Source organism: Schistocerca gregaria, chromosome 4 (genome assembly GCF_023897955.1).
Source record: "Schistocerca gregaria isolate iqSchGreg1 chromosome 4, iqSchGreg1.2, whole genome shotgun sequence".
NCBI classification, from domain to species: Eukaryota; Metazoa; Arthropoda; class Insecta; order Orthoptera; family Acrididae; genus Schistocerca; species Schistocerca gregaria.
The window spans coordinates 225409053-225429586 of NC_064923.1; the positions used below are offsets into that span (position 1 = coordinate 225409053).

At 42.7% G+C, this 20534-nt stretch overlaps 1 protein-coding gene across 1 annotated transcript in view; it reads left to right on the forward strand.

Annotated features, from left to right (window-relative positions):
• The first annotated feature begins 1797 nt into the window (after nt 1–1797).
• LOC126266763 (clavesin-1-like) overlaps nt 1798–20534 on the forward strand; it is a 29321-nt gene continuing 10584 nt past the window's right edge. The window contains exons 1-2 of the mRNA XM_049971283.1: nt 1798–1950; nt 14279–14389. Coding sequence (XP_049827240.1) covers nt 1831–1950; nt 14279–14389 — 231 coding nt within the window. The 5' untranslated portion in view covers nt 1798–1830. The remainder of the gene's footprint in view (nt 1951–14278; nt 14390–20534) is intronic.

The following is a 20534-nucleotide window of genomic DNA, read 5'->3' on the forward strand; positions in this document are numbered from 1 at the left end:
CACCACTACTGTATTCTGATTTGAGTTTGTGTCTGTTCCAGGCTAAGCTTTACATTCCAATATCTGATTTCGGGATCTCTGCCTGAACACGATGTAATCTAACTGAAACCTCCATTTGAGCTCTGATACATCTGATTTTCTTGTCGTCTCACTTCGAGTGGCGTTTTTGGGAGGAATTAATTTGTTACTCGACTCCTGGTGGAATGTACGCCCTCGCAAGATCAATTTTATGTACAACGCATCCCTCGCAGCGTTTGCCAATGGAATTTGATGAGCATCTCCGTAACATTCTGTCGCTCTCTAATCGAAACTGTGGATTTGCACCGCTGTGTGTTTGGTCTTCTCTGTCTCTTCTGTCGTTTCAAACTTGTGATGGTCCCAAAATGACGAATAATACTGAGAAATTGGTCACAGGAGTGATTGAGAAGTTTCTTTTGTGGAGGAATTACATTTGCTTCCAGTTAGTTGTGCTAGGTGACTCCTTTTCCTGCGACAATATTTTTGAATTTTTTCCACGTTGCATTGCTGAGGGCGCATGGGGTGAAGTGTTGCATCAGGAGGATAGTGTATCTAGGAACACATGATCCTTGGTCCAACAAATGTTGGAATTGCTTGCAGGACCGTTCGATAAGGAGTTTCTGTCATTTTCTATTGTTTCTGTTGTTGTGAGACTTCAGGTTGAGTTTCGCCCAGCTTTTGTAAATGTTACTTGTTCTGTATATTTAAGTGTTGTATTGTATGCGAAAGCTACTTTGAAGGTAGTGTAAATTCTTCAGTTATTGAGTTTTATAAGGAGTAAGATTCTTCCCATTTTTTTAAAAATAATTACATAACGTGTGAACGCTTAAGCCATAGTTCCTCAGCAGTGCACCATTTTGAACGTTGAGAGTAAATGCTTTTTCTCCATGACATACGTGAATACGTGATGCTCGCATGTTAACTGAGTTTCTGTAATGATTCGAGAACTTTCCCTGCCTCGAAAATGGAAATTTGCATTAGTTCCCAACAGCCTCTGTTTGAAAATTTTTAAAACTTGTAACTGGTTTTTGATAATATTTCTTCTTAGTTTGATTTAACTTAATAATTATGGCCTTGTTGTAGACATTAAATACTGTACTGACAAGATTATCTAGAATTTGAATATTTTCAATTACAGCGGAATGTTAGTTCCTTGGAACATTTTTTCACATTTGGAATGAAGCCGGCTGTTACGGAGTAATTTTTACGGTTTAAAAAAACGAGTGCCGACTGCAGTTCACATAAAGTGCATGCCACCACTTCAAAATGAATCACAATCTTCTTTAAAGTTCTATTCCACGGCTGGTCAAAGTATCATGTGGTACAACAATGAATTCTACTCACGGATATTTTACACTTACTGATTCAAAGAAGGTCTCCTGCACACCTTGCGGGTCTGCTACTTCAGAAGGAATTCCTAGACTCGCAGTCTGAGGGAGGGTTGTCATTGGTACCTAGGTACCTCAGCCAAGTTCCGAATTTGTATCCCGATTCGAGTCATAGTTTTAACGAACCAGGGTATTACCAAAGAGTGCACACTCCACGGTAGCGGGAAGGATTCATTCTGGATGCATGAGTTATTGTTTGTTACTCTACTTCATAGATTGTAACTTTATGTCAACCGCATATACTATCCTATTCCTCATAAGCATGTATCAACAGGAGTATTATGTCTCCTACAGAAAAATGATGACGATGCCACGACTCACAAAGGACGCGTATCGCGTGCACGTCTGGACCGCAGTGGACGAAGACCCGACAAATATAATTTGGCCGCTGTATGGTAAGACACTGACTGGCGCATTGGAAATTATGATGGTCGAAGACTACTCTCTTGGAGATGTGGTCGTCTTCGACTTGGCAAACGTGAATGGTGGACACATCATGCGCGCGGATATCAATCTCATCCGCAATCTCGAAGTCTGCTACAAGGTAATTTAGAGAAAATATTCCATTCTTGTGTAACTGATTAAAAGCGTAGCACATACCGAACTTTCCGCTATTAAAATTATTTACCTGACTGGAAATATAAATTGCTTAGAAGGTGGACTGATGTGTTCTCCAAGTAAGTTTGCCACCCAACATGAAAGTGGCACGAAGCAACCTCTTGCACAAAAATCAGTTTCTGTATTGAGGTCGCGTGCCTGCAGCCTGTAACTGTCTGATCGGTATGTAATGTATTATTACAATAAAAAGTATGTAGGCAGCAGGATGAATAACAAATAAGAATAATTAACAATATTATGGAAAAGATAGTTACTACTCACCATACAGAGGAGGTACTGAGTCGTAGATCGGCATAACAAAATGATTGTCAGAAACTAAGATTGCGGAAAACAAGTCCTTCGTCGAAAACAGACAACATACACATACACTCAAACAAACTCAACTCATGCACACATGACCATAGTCTCTAGCAGCGAAACCAGACTGCGAGCAGCAGCGCATGGTGAGAGGGGAAGCTGGGCGATTGGGCTAAGGAGGAGGCTGGGATGGGGGACGGTAAAGTGTTACTTGTGGGAGCATTAAGGGACGGGATGGAGAGAGGGTAGGGCAGCTAGATGCAGTTTGCTGGTTAGACAGCGGGTAGAGGGGGGGGAGGGAAAGATCGTAACGCTAAAGGAGAGAAGTAAAAAGCATTGGTGGAATAGAGGCCTGCGCAGTGTTTGAAACGGAAAAGTTAAGAGACTAGATGGATAATAACAATGATTATCGAAGGTTTAGGTGAGGAGGGCGACGGAAACACAAGATCTATTGCAGGGAGAGTTCCCAACTGCACAGTTCAGAAACGCTGTTTTGGAGGAAAGATCCAGATGGCACAGGCTGTGAAGCAGTTATTGAAATGAAGAACGTCGCCTTGGACAACGTACTCAGCAATGAGGTGGTCCAGCTGCTTCTTGGCCACAGAGTGTCAAGAGACCATTCATGTGGACAGACAGGTTGTTGGTTGTGATGCCCACGTAGAATGTAGCACAGTAGCTGCAGCTTGGATTCTAGATCACATGATTGGTTTCAAAGGTACCCTTACATTTGATGGGACAGGTAAAACCTGTGACCAGACTGGAGCATATGCTGGTGGAAGAATGCAATGGACAGGTCTTACATGTAGTCTATTACAGGGATATGAACAATGAGGCCAGAGGTTGGCTGCAGGAGATATGCAGGGCTGGACGAGTGTGTGGTGTAAGATCGGTGGTTGACAGAATACCCCTCTGGAAGGCATTCATTAAAATAATCTGTGCACAAATATTCAGCTTCAGGTTGACGAGAAGAGCGTGGATGTGACTTATCTGAAAACTACCTTGAGCAGTTAAACAGAGAACCGACTTGTGGCGATAACATAGTAGACCTTCTGGTGACAAACACACCCGAACTATTTGAATCAGTTAATGCAGAACAGGGGATCAGCGCTCAAAAGCGGTTACTGGATCGATAATTTCATGCGAAAGTAGAAATATTAAAAAAGGTAGGAAGATTTTTCTGTTTAGCAAAAGTGACAAAAAGCAGATTACAGAGTATCTGACGTCTCAACACAAAAGTTTTGTCTCGAGTGCAGATAGTGTTGAGGATCAGTGGACAAAGTTCAAAACCATTGTACAATATGTGTTAGATGAGTATGTGACAAGCAAGATCGTAAGAGATGGAAAAGAGACACCGTGGTACAACAACCAAGTTAGAAAACTGCTGCGGAAGCAAAGGGAACTTCACAGCAAACATAAACATAGCCAAAGCCTTGCAGACAAACAAAAATTCCGCGAAGCGAAATGTAGTATGAGGAGTACTATGGGAGAGGCGTTCAATGAATTCGAAAGTAAAGTTCTATGTACTGACTTGGCAGAAAATCCTAAGAAATTGTGGTCTTATGTCAAAGCGGTAGGTGGATCACAACAAAATGTCCAGACATTCTGTGACCAAAATGGTACTGAAACAGAGGATGACAGACTAAAGGCCGAAATACTAAATGTCGTGTTACAAAGCTGTTTCACAGAGGAAGACTGCACTGTAATTCCTTCTCTAGATTGTCGCACAGATGACGAAATGGTAGATATCGAAGTAGACGACAGAGGGGTAGAGAACCAATTAAAATCGCTCAAAAGAGGAAAGGCCGCTGGTCCTGATGGGATACCAGTTCGATTTTATACAGAGTACGCGAAGGAACTTACCTCCCTTCTTACAGCGGAGTACTGTAGGTCTCTAGAAGAGCGTAGCGTTCCAAAGGATTGGAAAAGGGCACAGGGCACCCCCGTTTTCAAGAAGGGACGTCGAACAGATGTGCAGAACTATAGACCTATATCTCTAACGTCGATCAGTTGTAGAATTTTGGAACACGTATTATGTTCGAGTATAATGACTTTACTGGAGTCTAGAAACCTACTCTGTAGGAATCAGCATCGGTTTCGAAAAAGACGGTCGTGTGAAACCCAGCTCGCGCTATTCGTCCACGAGACTCAGAGGGCCATAGACACGTATTCACAGGTAGATGCCGTGTTTCTTGACTTCCGCAAGGCGTTTGACACAGTTCCCCACAGTCGTTTAATGAGCAAAGTAAGAGCATACGGACTATCAGATCAATTGTGTGATTGGATTGAGGAGTTCCTAGATAACAGAACGCAGCATGTCGTTCTCAATGGAGAGAAGTCCTCCGAAGTAAGAGTGATTTCATGTGTGCCGCAGGGGAGTGTCATAAGGCCTTTGCTATTCACAATATGCGTAAATGACCTTGTGGATGACATCGGAAGTTCACTGAGGCTTTTTACAGATGATACTGTGGTGTATCGAGAGGTTGCAACAATGAGAAATTGTACTGAAATGCAGGAGGATCTGCAGAGAATTGACGCATGGTGCAGGGAATGGCAATTGAATCTCAGTGTAGACAAGTGTAATGTTCTGCGAATACATAGAAAGATAGATCCCTTATCATTTAGCTACAAAATAGCAGGTCAGCAACTGGAAGCAGTTAATTCCATAAATTATCTGCGAGTACGCATTAGGAGTGTTTTAAAATGGAATGATCATATAAAGTTGATCGTCGGTAAAGCAGATGCCAGACTGAGATTCTTTGGAAGAATCCTAAGGAAATGCAATCCGAAAACAAAGGAAGTAGGTTACAGTACGCTTGTTCGTCCACTGCTTGAATACCACTCAACAGTGTGGGATCCATACCAGATAGGGTTGATAGAAGTGATAGAGAAGATGCAACGCAGAGCAGCGCGCTTCGCTACAGGATCATTTAGTAATCGCGAAAGCGTTACGGAGATGATAGATAGACTCCAGTGGAAAACTCTGCAGGAGAGACGCTCAGTAGCTATGTACGGGCTTTTGTTAAAGTTTCGAGAACATACCTTCACCGAAGAGTCAAGCAGTGTATTGCTCCCTCCTACGTATATCTCGCGAAGAGACCATGAGGATAAAATCAGAGAGATTAGAGCCCACAGAGAAGAATACCGACAATCCTTCTTTCCACGAACAATACGAGACTGGAATAGAAGGGAGACCGATAGAGGTACTCAGGGTACCCTCCGCCCCACACCGTCAGGTGGCTTTCGGAGTATGGATGTAGATGTAGATGTAGAAGGGGAGTAGGATGTCCAACGGGCCGACTTGGAGCAGGAGAGGTATATCACGACATTTTAATTTCCAGTGTCTATAATTTTACAAATAAATTGACAAAACTTTATCAGCATCACCAAGAGGGATTTAGGATTCACATTCATTGCAGTGGAAGTTCGAAAATAACACAAAATAAAATCTGACGTGCCAAATTACATCATTTTTTTCACTTACTAATGGCTGCATTTGTTGCTGTAGGTACACTTTTCTTCAATAGTTAGAGAGATTCTTCGATGAATTTTGCACAGCATCCATACCATACTTAAAGTTGTATGAAACTCTAGAATTTATTTAATTTATGAAAAAACGAACGAGCTGTTATATTTTAAACTTCATGATTAGATAAAACACAAATTTTACAGTTATTTACCTCAATTTTTACCACAGTTTTTAATATATTTGAGAAATTCTAGAGTTTCATACACCTTTAAGTATGGTTTGTATGCTGTGCAAAATTCATCATACGATCTCTCTTACTTATGGAGAAAAGTGTACCTATAGCAACAAATGCTGCCATTAATAGGTGAAAAAAATGATGAAATTTCACATATAAAATATATTATTTCGTTATTATTTTCGAAGTTCCACTGCTAAGAGTGTGAATTATGAATCCTTCCTAGTCATGATGACAAAGTTTTATGAATTTATTTGTAAAAGTACAGACAGTGGAAATTAAAGTGTCCTGTGGTGCCTCTACTGCTCCAAGTCAGCCCGTTTGACGTCCTACCCCCTCCCCCCCCCCCCCCCCCCCTTAAAAGTTCTGAACTCTGGTCTGTATCTAAGTCAGTGATCTATGGCTGCTTAATATAATTGTAGTTCAATCCCGGTAATTGTCGGGTGGCAGCACACCCAATTACTGGATAAATTTTGCCGCGGCTGGTGGTGGCTTGCTGATAACTGGAAATGGAACTGCTGGCAACCGGGATAATAACTGGCCGAATGAAGCCTTGCAGCCACTTATAATTGCGAATAAGACAACTATTTGCCTGACATCACTCGAAAGCATGACGAAGGTCCTGCTTTCAGCGTATTCTATAGTGGCCTATACAAGCCTTGGCAAATGGACCGGACTATTTTAATGCCTTGTGGTGGAAACATGATGCGGTTCCTGTTATGTGCACCATTTCCGTGATGACCGATCCCATGTGATCCAATGCTGGAGAGCCCCTGGCGTTTGGCGCCCTCTGTGTACACCGCTTTGTACGGTATTTAACTGTGGGCGCAGCGTGCACTGTTCGACTCCTCATTTGGAAGGTATCATAGCAGCTTAACTGCCCAACGTAAAAGTTAGTTCCAAATTGCTGCATTAATTACCTAGGTTCACTTTCGCAAACAATAAGGAGAGATATTACACGTTTTCGTCTTTGCACGTGCTACCTACCTATTTTCTAACGGAAACTAATTTCATTGGTTCATAATAAACCTCACGCTATACCAAAATACTCAAAGAGTCTCAAAAATTATCAAGTAAAATTTGTGCATGTGACAGTGGTAAAGATTCCTGAACTGGGTACTTTGAGGTAAGGAACTGATGGTCAGTACTGTATATGAAGATTTCTATTGATAAAAGATTTGTACCTTTCAGCAACAGTTAAGCTCACAGAAACTGTTTAAATTGACGTCCATTCTCCAACCCATTGGCGACTTACGAAAAACTATGCTGGACCGGGACTAGAACCCGGATTTCCTGCATATCGCGAGGGGTTGCTTAATCAGGCTTTTTAAAAATCGGGGTACGAAAGTAGCTTGTAACAGATAAATTCCGTAAGCTACCTATAAAAAAGTGACTAACATCTCAATAAAAATGTGACTCTTATATAAAGTTTCAAAAGAAATCTCGTAATGTAACGGTTCAATAATTAACTGACTGTGAATCTAAACTGGTAAATCTAGACGTCAGCAGTGCTGCGCCACGGTCCTGAAAAATCATTCTGAATAAAATGAAAATTCTTACGTCAACGATGTCGCTGGATAACGCGTATATATCTGTTCCTGTAAGAACATTTTCGAGCAGAGCCCAGTGCAAATGCTGGCCACTACATTTTAAGAACTTTCAGCATTGCAGCGCGTCAGCAATCGTAATTATCTAAATAAATTATGAATAATCCGCCTCGATTGCGAAAATTCCCGGTGTTTACCCAGGTTTCAACGTGGATAACCACGCCTACTTCAGAAAAAAATAAAAAACAGCTTGCCTAAATGGGCATAGTCAATTTCAGTGGAGAGCCTGTGACCCATCGCACGTTGGCTGGGGCGAGGCAGCACACACAGATAAGTAGTGTTATTGACTTGTTACGGATGTACCGTGTAATGTTAATAAATTTTATGGGGACCTGCTGTTGTGGGTGTTCATTTTAGAAATTGACTATGCCCATTTAGGCAAGCTGTTTTTTATTTTGTTCTGAAGAAGGCGCGGTTATCCACGCTGAAACCTGGGGAAACACCGGGAATTTTCGCAATCGAGGCGGATTATTCATAATTTATTTCCACTACATTTTTTTATGTATGAAAAAAAACTGATTTTCTTTACGAGAATCGGCGTGACTATGTATAGGAGAAATTAGTAAAAACTTTAAATTCAGATGAATGACTGCGAAAAGTTATCTGTATAAGAATAACTATTATTGAAAGAACAATAATATTTTCCTTTTACCTTATACTACATCGTTCAGGCACCGCCATCGTTTTCCTCTACCGGCGTTGGTAATTCCATAACTCTACTGCTCTTCTCAAGCTACAAAACAGCACTAATGGACTGCATTGTCCGAACTGAAGCACACAAGTGCTCTCTGTGAGCTATACAACTCGACAACTGCTCTCTACGAGCGAACTGACCCAACCGCACGTCCGCGAGCTACTAATACTACTGCTGCCAACACTGCTCTCTGGTCTGCGATTCTGTTGTAGCTTAAATATCGCAGGAAGCGCGTGAGCAATCCATCAAAGTTACATCTGCTCGTGTGCGCTAGCAATAAATTCCTTACTCATGGATCCCTTACAAGCTTCATTGAACATCTGGTGACATCATCAAAATAACATAAAACTAACATTAATATAGAACGCTCTCCTGGCGGAACAAAACAAAGCAGCGACCGCATACCAGCTGGAGATAGATAGATTCACATTGATCCTCAAGCCCCAACATGGATCACTTGGGCATTTCTTCTCAAAAAATATTATATAGCCCTAAGGCATGGGTCAGGTTGCAGAACAAACACCAAACAAGTATTCACCTTCTCATACCCGGCACACTGGAGCTATGGGGAGGATCCAGGAAAAGTCTACCCAAAAACATTGGCATAATATTGGTGATACCTTGAATTGTGAATTAATGAGGTATGACAACATTGGAGAAACGCCCCCAAAAAATCAAGGACGCTCTTGCTGACAACTTGAAAAGACCCAATTCAGTGCGTTTGTGCTAGTGATTCGTTAAAAGTATCATCCCCGAACAGAATCGAAAGTGGCAGCACAGCGTGTTGAGCAACACAAAGAAGAAAAACAAGTATTTTCCTTACTTCTGCACAGCCACAGTTGATGTTCATCCATGTTAAGAGTGTGACACTAGGGCAAGCAGAAAATCTGCCCTATTAATGGTCTGTAATTGGAGACACATCATGTGTCTCTCATTGACAGCCAGATATCAGGTTGGACGAGCCTCCGTGGCGAGGACAACATGGTGCACGGATCAGCACTCCAGGGGCTGTGCGATCTCAGAATGGCGGCTCTCCACCAAGTTCCGGGAGTGACCCCAATCATTAGGCGATATACGTCGCATGCCAAAGGAGTCCTGGTACAAGGAAAGTCTGTATGGACATTATTCCATGAAAAAGTTCTTGAGGTGCTAGAGTGAAGGAGAAATAGGCGCTGTTCCAATGGGCAACACTTGTGAAAGATGAGCACGTTTCTGACTCAGAGTTCCCTACAAACCACTGTGATGGAGTGTTCAAAGCTTAATCATCATGCAAGAGTAGGGCAGCCACTCTAACAACCCCAGGGCATCCTTCCAGAGGGGGAGAAGTAAGTCTGTCATAACGAACTGTAATGATAAGACCCACCCTCACGTAATAGCAAAACGTTGCATGCAACCAGTTCGCTGTTGCCTTCATCACTGGTAAGATGAGGGCCTAATGCTTTATCCTTGAAACCAGATGAGAAATGACTGAATCAACCCTTTGTACCACGTCCAAAGCTTTCAGCAGATTATTGTGCAAGCCTGTGCTGATCACTTGAAGGAAGCCATTATAGTTAGCTGCCGCCGTCCTCTGTATGTCATGCGTGAAGGCAATTACCAAACATTTCAGCTTGTTCGTCGACCGCACTGGAGCCGCCCTCTCTTCCGAAAGCCCTCTGCCTGTTTCCAAAGCGCCAGACTTCAGACTTCACTCTGTTAACTACTTGCCCTCTGGATCATGGAAATGATTGACATTAAATTTCTATGTGCGTCGACTGCGGCACACTCTCTGCCGTTGGAGAGACACTGATTATGACTCCGATGTGGTCAGAGGGAGACGTTTACCACAACTCAGTGCCAATTGCCGCACCTGTGTGACCGGGTGAAACGTACTCACTATCAAGCCGACACGACGAATGGGTCATAACGTAGACAAATCCACTTCGATCTCCATGCACACGTCGACAAGAGCCAGCAAGATTCTTCTGCTGCATCAGCAGTTGTAGTTCCTTGTATGTCGTATGATGGGAAATTGATTCTTCTGGGTTGTCATAAAGTATAAGTCTCCATTAACATTAAAATGGTCATAACGGACCGCAGTCAAGTGTGCGACTTCTTCTGAATAAGGCCCAGACGGCCTGCCGCTTTTCCAAGCCAGATGGAGCGTAAATACTGATGATCCGAAAACCATGAAAAATCACCACAAGACCTTTGTCCGACGGCAGGTAAGTAATACCTTCAACCGCGATCCCTTAAATTACGAATATCGCCTTCCCTCCGCCGCCTTCTGCGCATGGCGTAACATAGACATGATATCCATAAAAAGCTGGAACCTTATCAAAGCGCACTTTTTGGAGGAGGGCAATATCGAATCCGACTCCCGCAGTGGTAGCCCAGTATCTGGGACACTCTATGAAGCAAGAAGACCAGCAACTTCAATAAGTACCTCTCCAACAGTGCGACTCCATCCAAACTCCCATGCAATTAACAGACATTGCCTGTTGCTGTAGCAAGTACAGCTACGTCTATGACACTGGTCCTTCAGTCACATCATTAAACCACGCAGTGTTGCATGAGCCGGTCTCAGATCATCGAACAGAGCCTTTGTAGCTCCAGAGTTTGACGGCGTAGCTTTGGGGAAGAATGGTAAAGGCCAGATTCTTCTCCATGGATGGGAGGAACGATGTTACATGGATGCTACGATTGCTTTGTATCCAACAGGAGACGGGCATGATGTTCTGCCATGGAATCATCAAATAAGAGAAGGTCTTGGCAAAGAGGATCATTATTGTCCATGGGTTGTTGCAGGCAGGTGTCTGATGGAATAAGCCGACGTTCCTTACGTCACTTTGGCCACTCTGTTTTTTTATGTATGTGTGCTTCAGTATCTGAAAACTCCAGTGGGTCCTGATGGCCAGATCTGAAGGCCACAGTAGGTACTACGATGGCGTCGACGTCCTTTGCACCCACTGCAACCTCCTCAACACTATTCAGCACAAGCGGAGCAGGAGAAGTCGTAGATAATCCCTCCACCTCCCACACGTACAATAGTAGACAGCAATGCTTGGCACGAAAGACTAGCTAAAATTCAGAAGACACTCTGGTGACCAGGGCAGACGGAGCAACTGCATCGACGTTACAACAGACGCCGACACTAGCGTCTCCGACACTGCCAAGGGGCGTCCTCGTTCTCGGACCGCGGAGGGAACGGTTTGCTGTGGGAGGAGATATAAACCAGCCGCGAGCCCCCAGGATCTCAGTGATCAGTGATCAGTGGACCTGACAATGGCAACAATTCTGATCGCCGAAATATTGTGTCCTTTGAACACCGCGGATTGGCAGTAAAGTCAAGGACTGTTAGATCAACAAAAACCTCTCGACAAACTGAAGAATCATCTAATAAAATTTTCCGCATTCCTTTTCTATTTCTCGTTCTTCTTGGCTAGCACATTATGATTGACTAAATAGTATGTAAAATTTCCCATTTCTTGTGGTATGCAATCAGTTATGGTAATTGGAAACGCTCATCAAAATAAATTATCACAATAGTATCTTCCGTTTATTTCCGTCTGCTTTTGCTAATGGCGGATCAGTACTCTCTTTAGCCACTCGATCAGTGTTAATCGAGAAACATAACTCAAGACTCGTCAGGCATATCAGTCATAAGACGAGAATATAAGATTGTAGGCAACGACATGCACACACTCTTATCTCTAGCTAGCATTATCTCAAGCGGATGGTAATCGCCGAAATATTATTTGACATTTTATTAAATACTTGATGAATGTGATTCCTATGCGCAATGAAAGGTGGTAAAAATGTTAGATGTCACAAAGGCACCGGTGCAACGAGCACATTATAAGATTCCAACAGTGCCACCGTACTTACAGCAAACTTAATGTTAAACCACTTTAGAACACTGGTGAAACGCGAGCTTATGACGCCGAAACGGCTCGTAGATAAATAAAGGTACGTAACTAATTTTGTATTTGTTTACAGTTAGACGTCTGCAGTTCGAGTAAACAGTGGAATTCCCTCTTCATAGTACCGCAGCACGCCTCTAGAGGAGACAAAGAGAGTGGCCGAAATATGCTACTCAAGCGCTGTGCTGCGGTGTGGTGCGGAGTTTCACTGTGCAACACGTCATTTGCCCGCAATAAACAAAAAAATTATTACACAACTTTAGTTTTTGTATGTGACAATCAAAACAGCATGGCTAACCCTCGTTCGCCAAGAAAAAACTTTAACGTAAGCGATTCTTTCGTCTCTCTTTTATTGCGAGTTAATATTTAATATCACAACGTAAGAAGTTAGTGTCACCTTAAGTTGAAGGCAACTTGAAATACTGTGTTTTTCTGCTCCTGGTTTCCGAATTAATTTCTCATAAAAATATTCGTTTTAATTATACTCCCTCTGCAGCTTTCTTTCCTGTACCAATCCTCATTATATACGCTCCTAGCGCAAATGACAGTTAATGTTCTTCGGACTACTGACTCGCTATAGGTGGGTAAATCATTGCTTCGGCCATACCGACTTTGTATTGCTCCTATCGATGTTGAGTTACCAGCCCCCACTTTTCCCCAATCTTTCATTACTTAATCGATGGTCTTGTTTTGGGGAATCCCGTACTCTTGAGCATAGCGATTAATTCCCATTAGTGCTCCTTCCCTCTCTTCTATCTCATTCTTGCTACGTGCCACTAGCTATTTCATCTTCATTCATATTCTCCATCGTCCATCTGTCTCGCAGTTGTGTAATATTGTTGTAGGCTGTTAACTTTACCGCAGTGAAGCTGTTTCCTGATTTAAATGTAGCATCGCGATAAATCCTCGAAACATTCCTTCACGTAATAACATCTCTTTTTACTTATTAAACAAATTGTTAAGTAAATTAGTTTGTGGGCCGGCTGGAGTTGCCGAGCGGTTCTAGGCGCTACAGTCTGGAACGGCGAGGCCGCTACAGTCGCAAGTTCGAATCTTGACTCGGGCATGGATGTGTGTGATGTCCTTAGATTAGTTATGTTTAAGTAGTCCTAAGTACTAGGGGACTGATGACCTCAGCAGTTACGTCCCACCGAGCGAGGTGACGCAGTGGTTAGACACTGGACACACATTCGGGAGGACGACGGTTCAATCCCGCGTCCGGCCATCCTGATTTAGGTTCTCCGTGTTTTCCCTAAATCGCTCCAGGCAAATGCCGGGATAGTTCCTTTCAAAGGGCACGGCCGACGTCCTTGCCCGTCCTTCCCTAATCCGATGAGACCGATGACCTCGCTGTCTGCTCTCCTTCCCCGAAACAACCAACCAACAATTACGTTCCATAGTGCTCAGAGCCCTTAAATATGAGTTTGTGCGTCCTGTGAACTTTCATCAAGCCATTTCAGTTCTTCGTCAATTATCTTCTTTCTTCGAAATTTAATACTTATATTCAGATAAGTTAATACTGCTGTCCGCCTCAACTCCCTCACCATTTCTTTTACATCGTCTTTGTATTCAGCTGTTAGTGTTATCACCTGCGTAAACCATTCATTGCTTTCCTTTAGTAGCAATACATGAAATTATTTTTGCTTGTCAACATCTGTAATTTTTCCTCAAAACTAGTTTATAATTTATATAAGTATACATAAGTTGCCTGGCTCTAGTATTACCTTATTTAAGTTAGATGCCACTTCTCTTCGTACATATTTCTTCATCGAATTGGTGCTACCTTCGTTTCATGCGGTATAGTGCGCATAGTTTGATGTTGAATGCTGTCATGAATTCTGAAGAAGACTCCCTCATGGTAATCGAATTTTCGCTAGCAGTTTACTTACTAAAACATCAAACGAATGAGAGATTTAAATTTTTGTTCCACGTATGTTAGTGTTTAAATCCAGTTTAGTTATTGAAGAACATTCTTTCATATAATTTTGTATTGAAATTTTCAGCCTTCAAAAAGACTTAGCACTACTATAATAATTTAATTCGCTATTTATAGACTGCTTACCGCCGGAGGTTGAAAGGACTTCACTTGGTGAATGCATCGAAGATCATACATTCAGCCATGAAAATAGTGAAGATGGCGCTATCTGAAAAGTTGCAAAAGAGGGTAAGTCATGCGCATCATTCAGTGTTTTCTTCTCCTTCTTATCTATACAATGGAATTTACTTGGATATAAATCCACACGCACTGGTACGCTTTACATATCGGACAATGTGCAGCCTCTCGCTATGTTTAGCCTCATGACTCGTGTGCTGCACTGCACGATACAAAATATACGTGAACAGCACAAATGGCTACGCAGTACGACTGTGTAACAGCTGCTTCGTATAACTGCATGTCTCGAAGTACTTGTGTTTACATACACCACTGGCCGTTAAAATCGCTACACCAAGAAGAAATGTAGATCATAAACGGGTGAATTTGGACAAATATTTAGACAAATATATTATACTAGAACTGACATGTGATTACATTTTCACGCAATTAGGGGGCATAGATCCTGAGAAATAAGTACCCAGAACAGCCATCTCTAGCCGTAATAAAGGCATTGATACGCCTGGGCATTGAGTCAAACAGAGCTTGGATGGCTTGTACAGGTACAGTTGCCCAGGCAGCTTCAACACGATACCACAGTTCATCAAGAGTAGTGACTGGCGTATTGTGACGAGCCAGTTGCTCGGCCATCATTGACCAGACGTTTTCAATTGGTGAGAGATCTGCATTATCCAGCTGAAATGCAGGGCTTCGCAGGGATTGAATGAAGGGTAGAGCCACGGGTCGTACACCATCTGAAATGTAACGTCCACTGTTCAACGTGTTGTCAATGACAACAAGAGGTGACCGAAACGTGTAACCAATGGCACCCCATACCATCATGCCGGGTGATACGCCAGAACGGCGATAACGAATACACGAATCCAATGTGCGTTCACTGCGACGTCGCTAAACACCGATGCGACCATCACGATGCTGTAAACAGAACCTGGATTAATCCGAAAAAATGAATTTTGCCATTCGTGCACCCAGGTTTGTCGTTCAGTACACCATCGCAGGCGCTCATGTCTGTGATGCAGCGTCAAGGGTAACCGCAGCCGTGGTCTCCGAGCTGATAGTCCATGCTGCTGCAAACGTCGTCGTACTGTTCGTGCAGATGGTTGTTGTCTTGCAAACGTCCCCATCTGTTGACTCGGGGATCGAGACGTGGCTGCACGATCCGTTATAGCCATGCGGATAAGATGCCTGTCATCTCGACTGCTAGTGATACGAGGCCGTTGGGATCCAGCATGGAGTTCCGTATTATCCTCCTGAAGCCACGGACTCCATATTCTGCTAACAGTCATTGGATCTCGAGCAAGTCGAAAACGTGATGGTACGCATTTCTCCTCCTTACACGAGGCATTACAGCAACGTTTCACCAGGCAACGCTGGTCAACTGCTGTTTGTGTATGAAAAATGGAGTGGAAACTTTCCTCATGTCAGCACGTTGTAGGTGTCGCCACCGGCGGCAATCTTGTGTGAATGCTCAGAAAAGCTAATAATTTGCATATCACGGCATCTTCTTCCTGTCGTTTAAATTTCGCGTCTGTAGCAAGTCATCTTCCTGGTGTAGCAATTTTAATGGCCAGTAATGTATATTTTCCAAATAGCGTCAGATAAAAGTACCGTTGTGGTACACTGTTTATGCCTCTAAAATGTTTTTCTTATCCGGCAGCATTTCTGGCATAAAACATCTCACATCGTCCGTGAAAATTGGATAAGGGTGAAGAATAGAATTTTTCTAACATGCAGCGCCTATGATCTACGTGCCTTGTCACGCCCGAATCAAAAGGTCGCCATGGTACAACTGTAGCATCGTGTTGGAGCCGTTCGGCCCTCTGGACGTCTTCACCTGACCAGCCACAACACTGTCTTATTTGTAATAGTCGCGATGGTAACAGACATCCTGACGGCATCTGCCTTCATTATGACGCTATTATCCGTTGGTCTGAATCTACGTGACCACTCTGTATTCACAATAAAATGCCTGGCAGATGGTTCAATGAACCACCTTCAAGCTGCCTCCCTATCGTTTCACTCTCGAACGAGCACTTAAATTTCTCTGTGCGAGCCCTGATTTCTCTTGTTTTATCGTGATGATCATATCTCCCTATATAAGTGGGGGCCAACAGAATGTTTTCGCAATTGGAGGAGAAAACTGTCATCTGTTGTGTCTTCTCAATCAACCACCACTCTCAGACGTTATGTCCACGTTGTGTCACTGGGTGCAAGGATCTTAAATGTTCAAATTATATTGGTCTGTAGTGTCCAAAACGTCCAAAATCTCCGTCAAAGTCTGTCGTGTCAGATAATCCCTGCTCTATAAAAAACCGAGATGTCTTTTCCACCCACATTCAGTTGAATTAATTCTAAGCATTCATGGTGGTGGATGATTGTTCTATATCGTGTCTCCCTATCACTTTCGCGCAACTACGCTCTGAGCGTGTTTTTTAGGGAATTAACTAGTTGGAACCTGGGACCTGTTGCAGGTAAGGAGACGCCAGACCACACATGACACGTAGTATTCAGAAGAGTTCAGTGAGACTAGCGATGATATAAGCAAATACTTAATGATCTCAGCGTCAGCTGTACTACACTCCCTGTAAAAGAATCTTAATACTAACTAATTTTAGAGGAAAGGGTTCTAGGCTTTCCTATTTTTAGTTAGCTGGTAAAATAACGTCGATAAATCAGTTAAGTTTACCATTGGAAATTGTATTCTACTCACAAAACATTGTTTATAAATTGCACTGTTGATAAAAGGAGATGTTTTAATACAGGATGGTAAAAACCAACTGCGTTAAACTAAAATGTGAACGAATATTCCCTGAATGGGTTTCCGAGTTCTACAATCGATCGAAGGATGACCTATGCCATATCACACCTATAATCTAGGTTTAATTTAAGATTCACAAAAGAGATAACTATAAAAATGGTCTACAGTGACCCTCAATTATCATTAATTACTTATCTAACTTATCGTAAATTACAGTGGCTGATGTGGCTTCTCAATAACTATAGAAAAGGAAAGTCATCGCGTTTCAGACCTGATCTTCAAGTGGCAAATGTGAACACCATGAGTTTTAATTAACGATCGACAGTAGTATTACGCAAAAAGGGGGAGTAGCAGATGAGACTTCTGCAGTTCTGAGTGAATCCTTATGCGCTCAAAAATGCGGCATCGCGTGCGTTCATTACCTTGTCGGTGTTTAGGCACCGTCAGGGCAGCGGCGGGCATCACAGCTCCGCTCACCTTGCCATCTCGGGAGCAACTCTCACCTAACTTCTCCTTACTACAATTTACCGAAGCTGGTTTAAAAAAACTATCTGGCTGTGTTCTCATCTGACCAATCAGGGTCTCAATGTTAACTTTAAGCTCTGCCTACAAAAATTCTGTCTATCCACTGGGAAACGTTATACTTTTCGTGGTGGGGCAATGTTTTTTAAAGTTTGCAACGTAACAGAGACGCTAAAAAGTCTCACGCTAAAACCTGCAGCTGGTGTGGTCCTTTTAGCGTTATTGTAAGATCTATACTGTTCTTCTGGAGGGCTCTATCTTTTAACATGGGCTGGAGGATGGTCCTAATGTAACAGACACGCGAAAAGGCTCACGCTAAAGCTTGCGGGTGGTAGTGGCCCTTTTTTTTTGTTATCGTAAGATCTATACTGTTTTCGGGAGAGCTCTAGCTTTTAACATGGGCTGGGGGGTGGTTCTTGACGTAACAGAGACGCGAAAAAGTCTCACGCTAAAACGTGCGGGTGGTAGTCTTACAGGCAGGCTGGCGGCGTGGGTGTCCAGCCCGTCCCTTATCGTAGGGCCTTCTAGCTTAACACAGTGCTGCTCTCGGCTTCTCGTTTCTCCTCTCGGAACTGCGTCGGTCTCACGGTGGGAAGGTACGACATGCATTTAGGCATTCTTGTGTTAGTCTGTGGTATTCCATTTGCTCACTCTTTACTCGTATTACTTTAGTTAATTTAATGTCACGATTTATTCGGAGGTATGTGACATACTACTGGATTTGCTTATCATGTCAGGGTTTTCATGGAAGGTGTTGGATTTGCCTGACACCTTACAGAATTACAAACTTAACATCGTCAGATTTCAGCTTCTGTCTGAAATATGACCATAGTAACCTACCTAGTTATTAGTTCAAAGAGGATTATTGACCTGTATTCTTTGGTGTTCGTAGAATACGGTGAATTGATGATTTTGGACCTTCTACATCTGCATTACATAAGTGACGGTGTGTGGCGGAGAATAATCCTGATAACACGGTCTTATCCCACCTTACAAGTTCCATTCGCGAATGCCAAAGGGGAAGATTGTCGGTCGGTAAGCCTCTGCACCAGCTTAAATTTCTGGGGTTTCCCCGTTGCGGTCATTTTGAGAGACACATGTTGGAGGAAATAATATGTCTGGTTGGCCATGATCATTGGCTAGAAGCGAAACGGGCAGATCGAGAGAGGGAGAATGTTTATCCAAAATATCACTGTTCACTGAGGAGGCTGCAAGGTCGTACCTTGTTCGTATTGTTCGCAAGCCCCGGCCGCGTATTCAATTTCTTGATGGCAGGGAGCCACGATACCGGAAGCCTACTGCCGTCCTCTCTATCTAAGTTACATAAGTTGTTCAAGATTTCACTCGCCTCTCGGAATTGTCTTCTATAAATGATCGTTTCCCTAACCACCATACATACGTCACTGAATCAATGCCAAGCCCACAGTTCTCATTCCGCCACCACGCGTTTCACTTTGTTTTAGGCGCGTTGGCGTTCGTGTTCATTCATACGTTCTTTGACAGTGCTTCCTGTTTCGCCTATAAACACTTTTCCGCAGCTACACTTCACCTTGGAGGTGACCACTGCAATAATTTGACAAATATCTGACATCCTTTACTATAGACATAAATCTTTAAATCTAATTTCAATATAATTTTTGAGTAAAATAATTATTTTATTAAAAGTATGTTTCCATTATTTCATTTGTAATTATCGCCTACTTGTAGTTTGAAAAATATACCTGGTCAATAAATAACCTGGAAAACAGTGTTAGTGCAGGCTATACCGTTCATGTTTATTTCTGGGTGCTGTTAGGAAGGAAATATCACAGAGGGGATGAAGATAATATGTGTCGTGCACTTGAATCATTGCGAAACGGACACATCGGGGTGAATGACGCTGCCATGACATACGATGTTCCAAGGACTACGTTGCAGAGACCTTAAACTGAATTAACTGTTTTGCAGTGGTGCAGAATAAAATTACAGGTAGCACGGATGAGTTGCCCAAGAAGTGAAAAAAATGAGTTAGTACCACATCACCTTAACCTAGAGGAATATCTGTTTGGGGTTACAGCTCGGGAGTTGAGCATTCTAGCTTTAGACACGGCTTGAGTGAAGAGAAAAAAATTTCTGGTTATAAGTGGTGTTATTTATGAGATGCCCGAGATGAACTTTCCTCAACCACAGCCGACATCCTTTTCTCAGGCCAAAGGTTTCAAAAAAGATAGTGTTAACCATTTTTTGACGTATAGGAATGGGTCGTTGACGAGAATAAACTGGTTGCTATTCGAGTTTTCATCGCGGGATAGCAGGCTTGTGAACAGTCCAAAAAGAGCCTCGAAAAGTTCTTGCTTTGAAGTTTATAAAGGCTGTAAGACCTTTTTGGCAGTGAAGAAAGGGGCTCTACTACAATAGCAGATTGCGGTGCATCTTCCACTGAACTATATGTCCAGACATTTCTAATTTACAAAAGCCTGCATTCTGCAGACGGATTACAAGATGGCGATCCACCTGGAACAATTTCTGCGAACAGTTCCGAAAATGGATTTGCAAACAAAGACCTTTTTTGGAGGTGGCTAAAACATTTCATCGAATACTCCATCTGTCGAAGGAAACGCAAGTTTTACTCCTTCTAGATGTACATTGTACACACAACAGAATTCTCAAAGCATTAAAGGTTGCTCGAGAAAATGGTGTAACTATGCTCTCGCTACTAGTTCACACAACACATGGATTGCAGCCACTAACGTTTCGTTTTTCAAGCCACTGACTAGTTATTAGATCAAAGAAATGGAGAAGTTCCTACGACAAAGACGGAGCGAAGAGGGACTAGAAGCTGTCACCCAGTTCCATATAGTAACATTGTTTAGGAAAGCATATTGACACGCAGCAATAGTGGGTACGGCAATGTATGGCTTTCCTGAAACAGGAGTT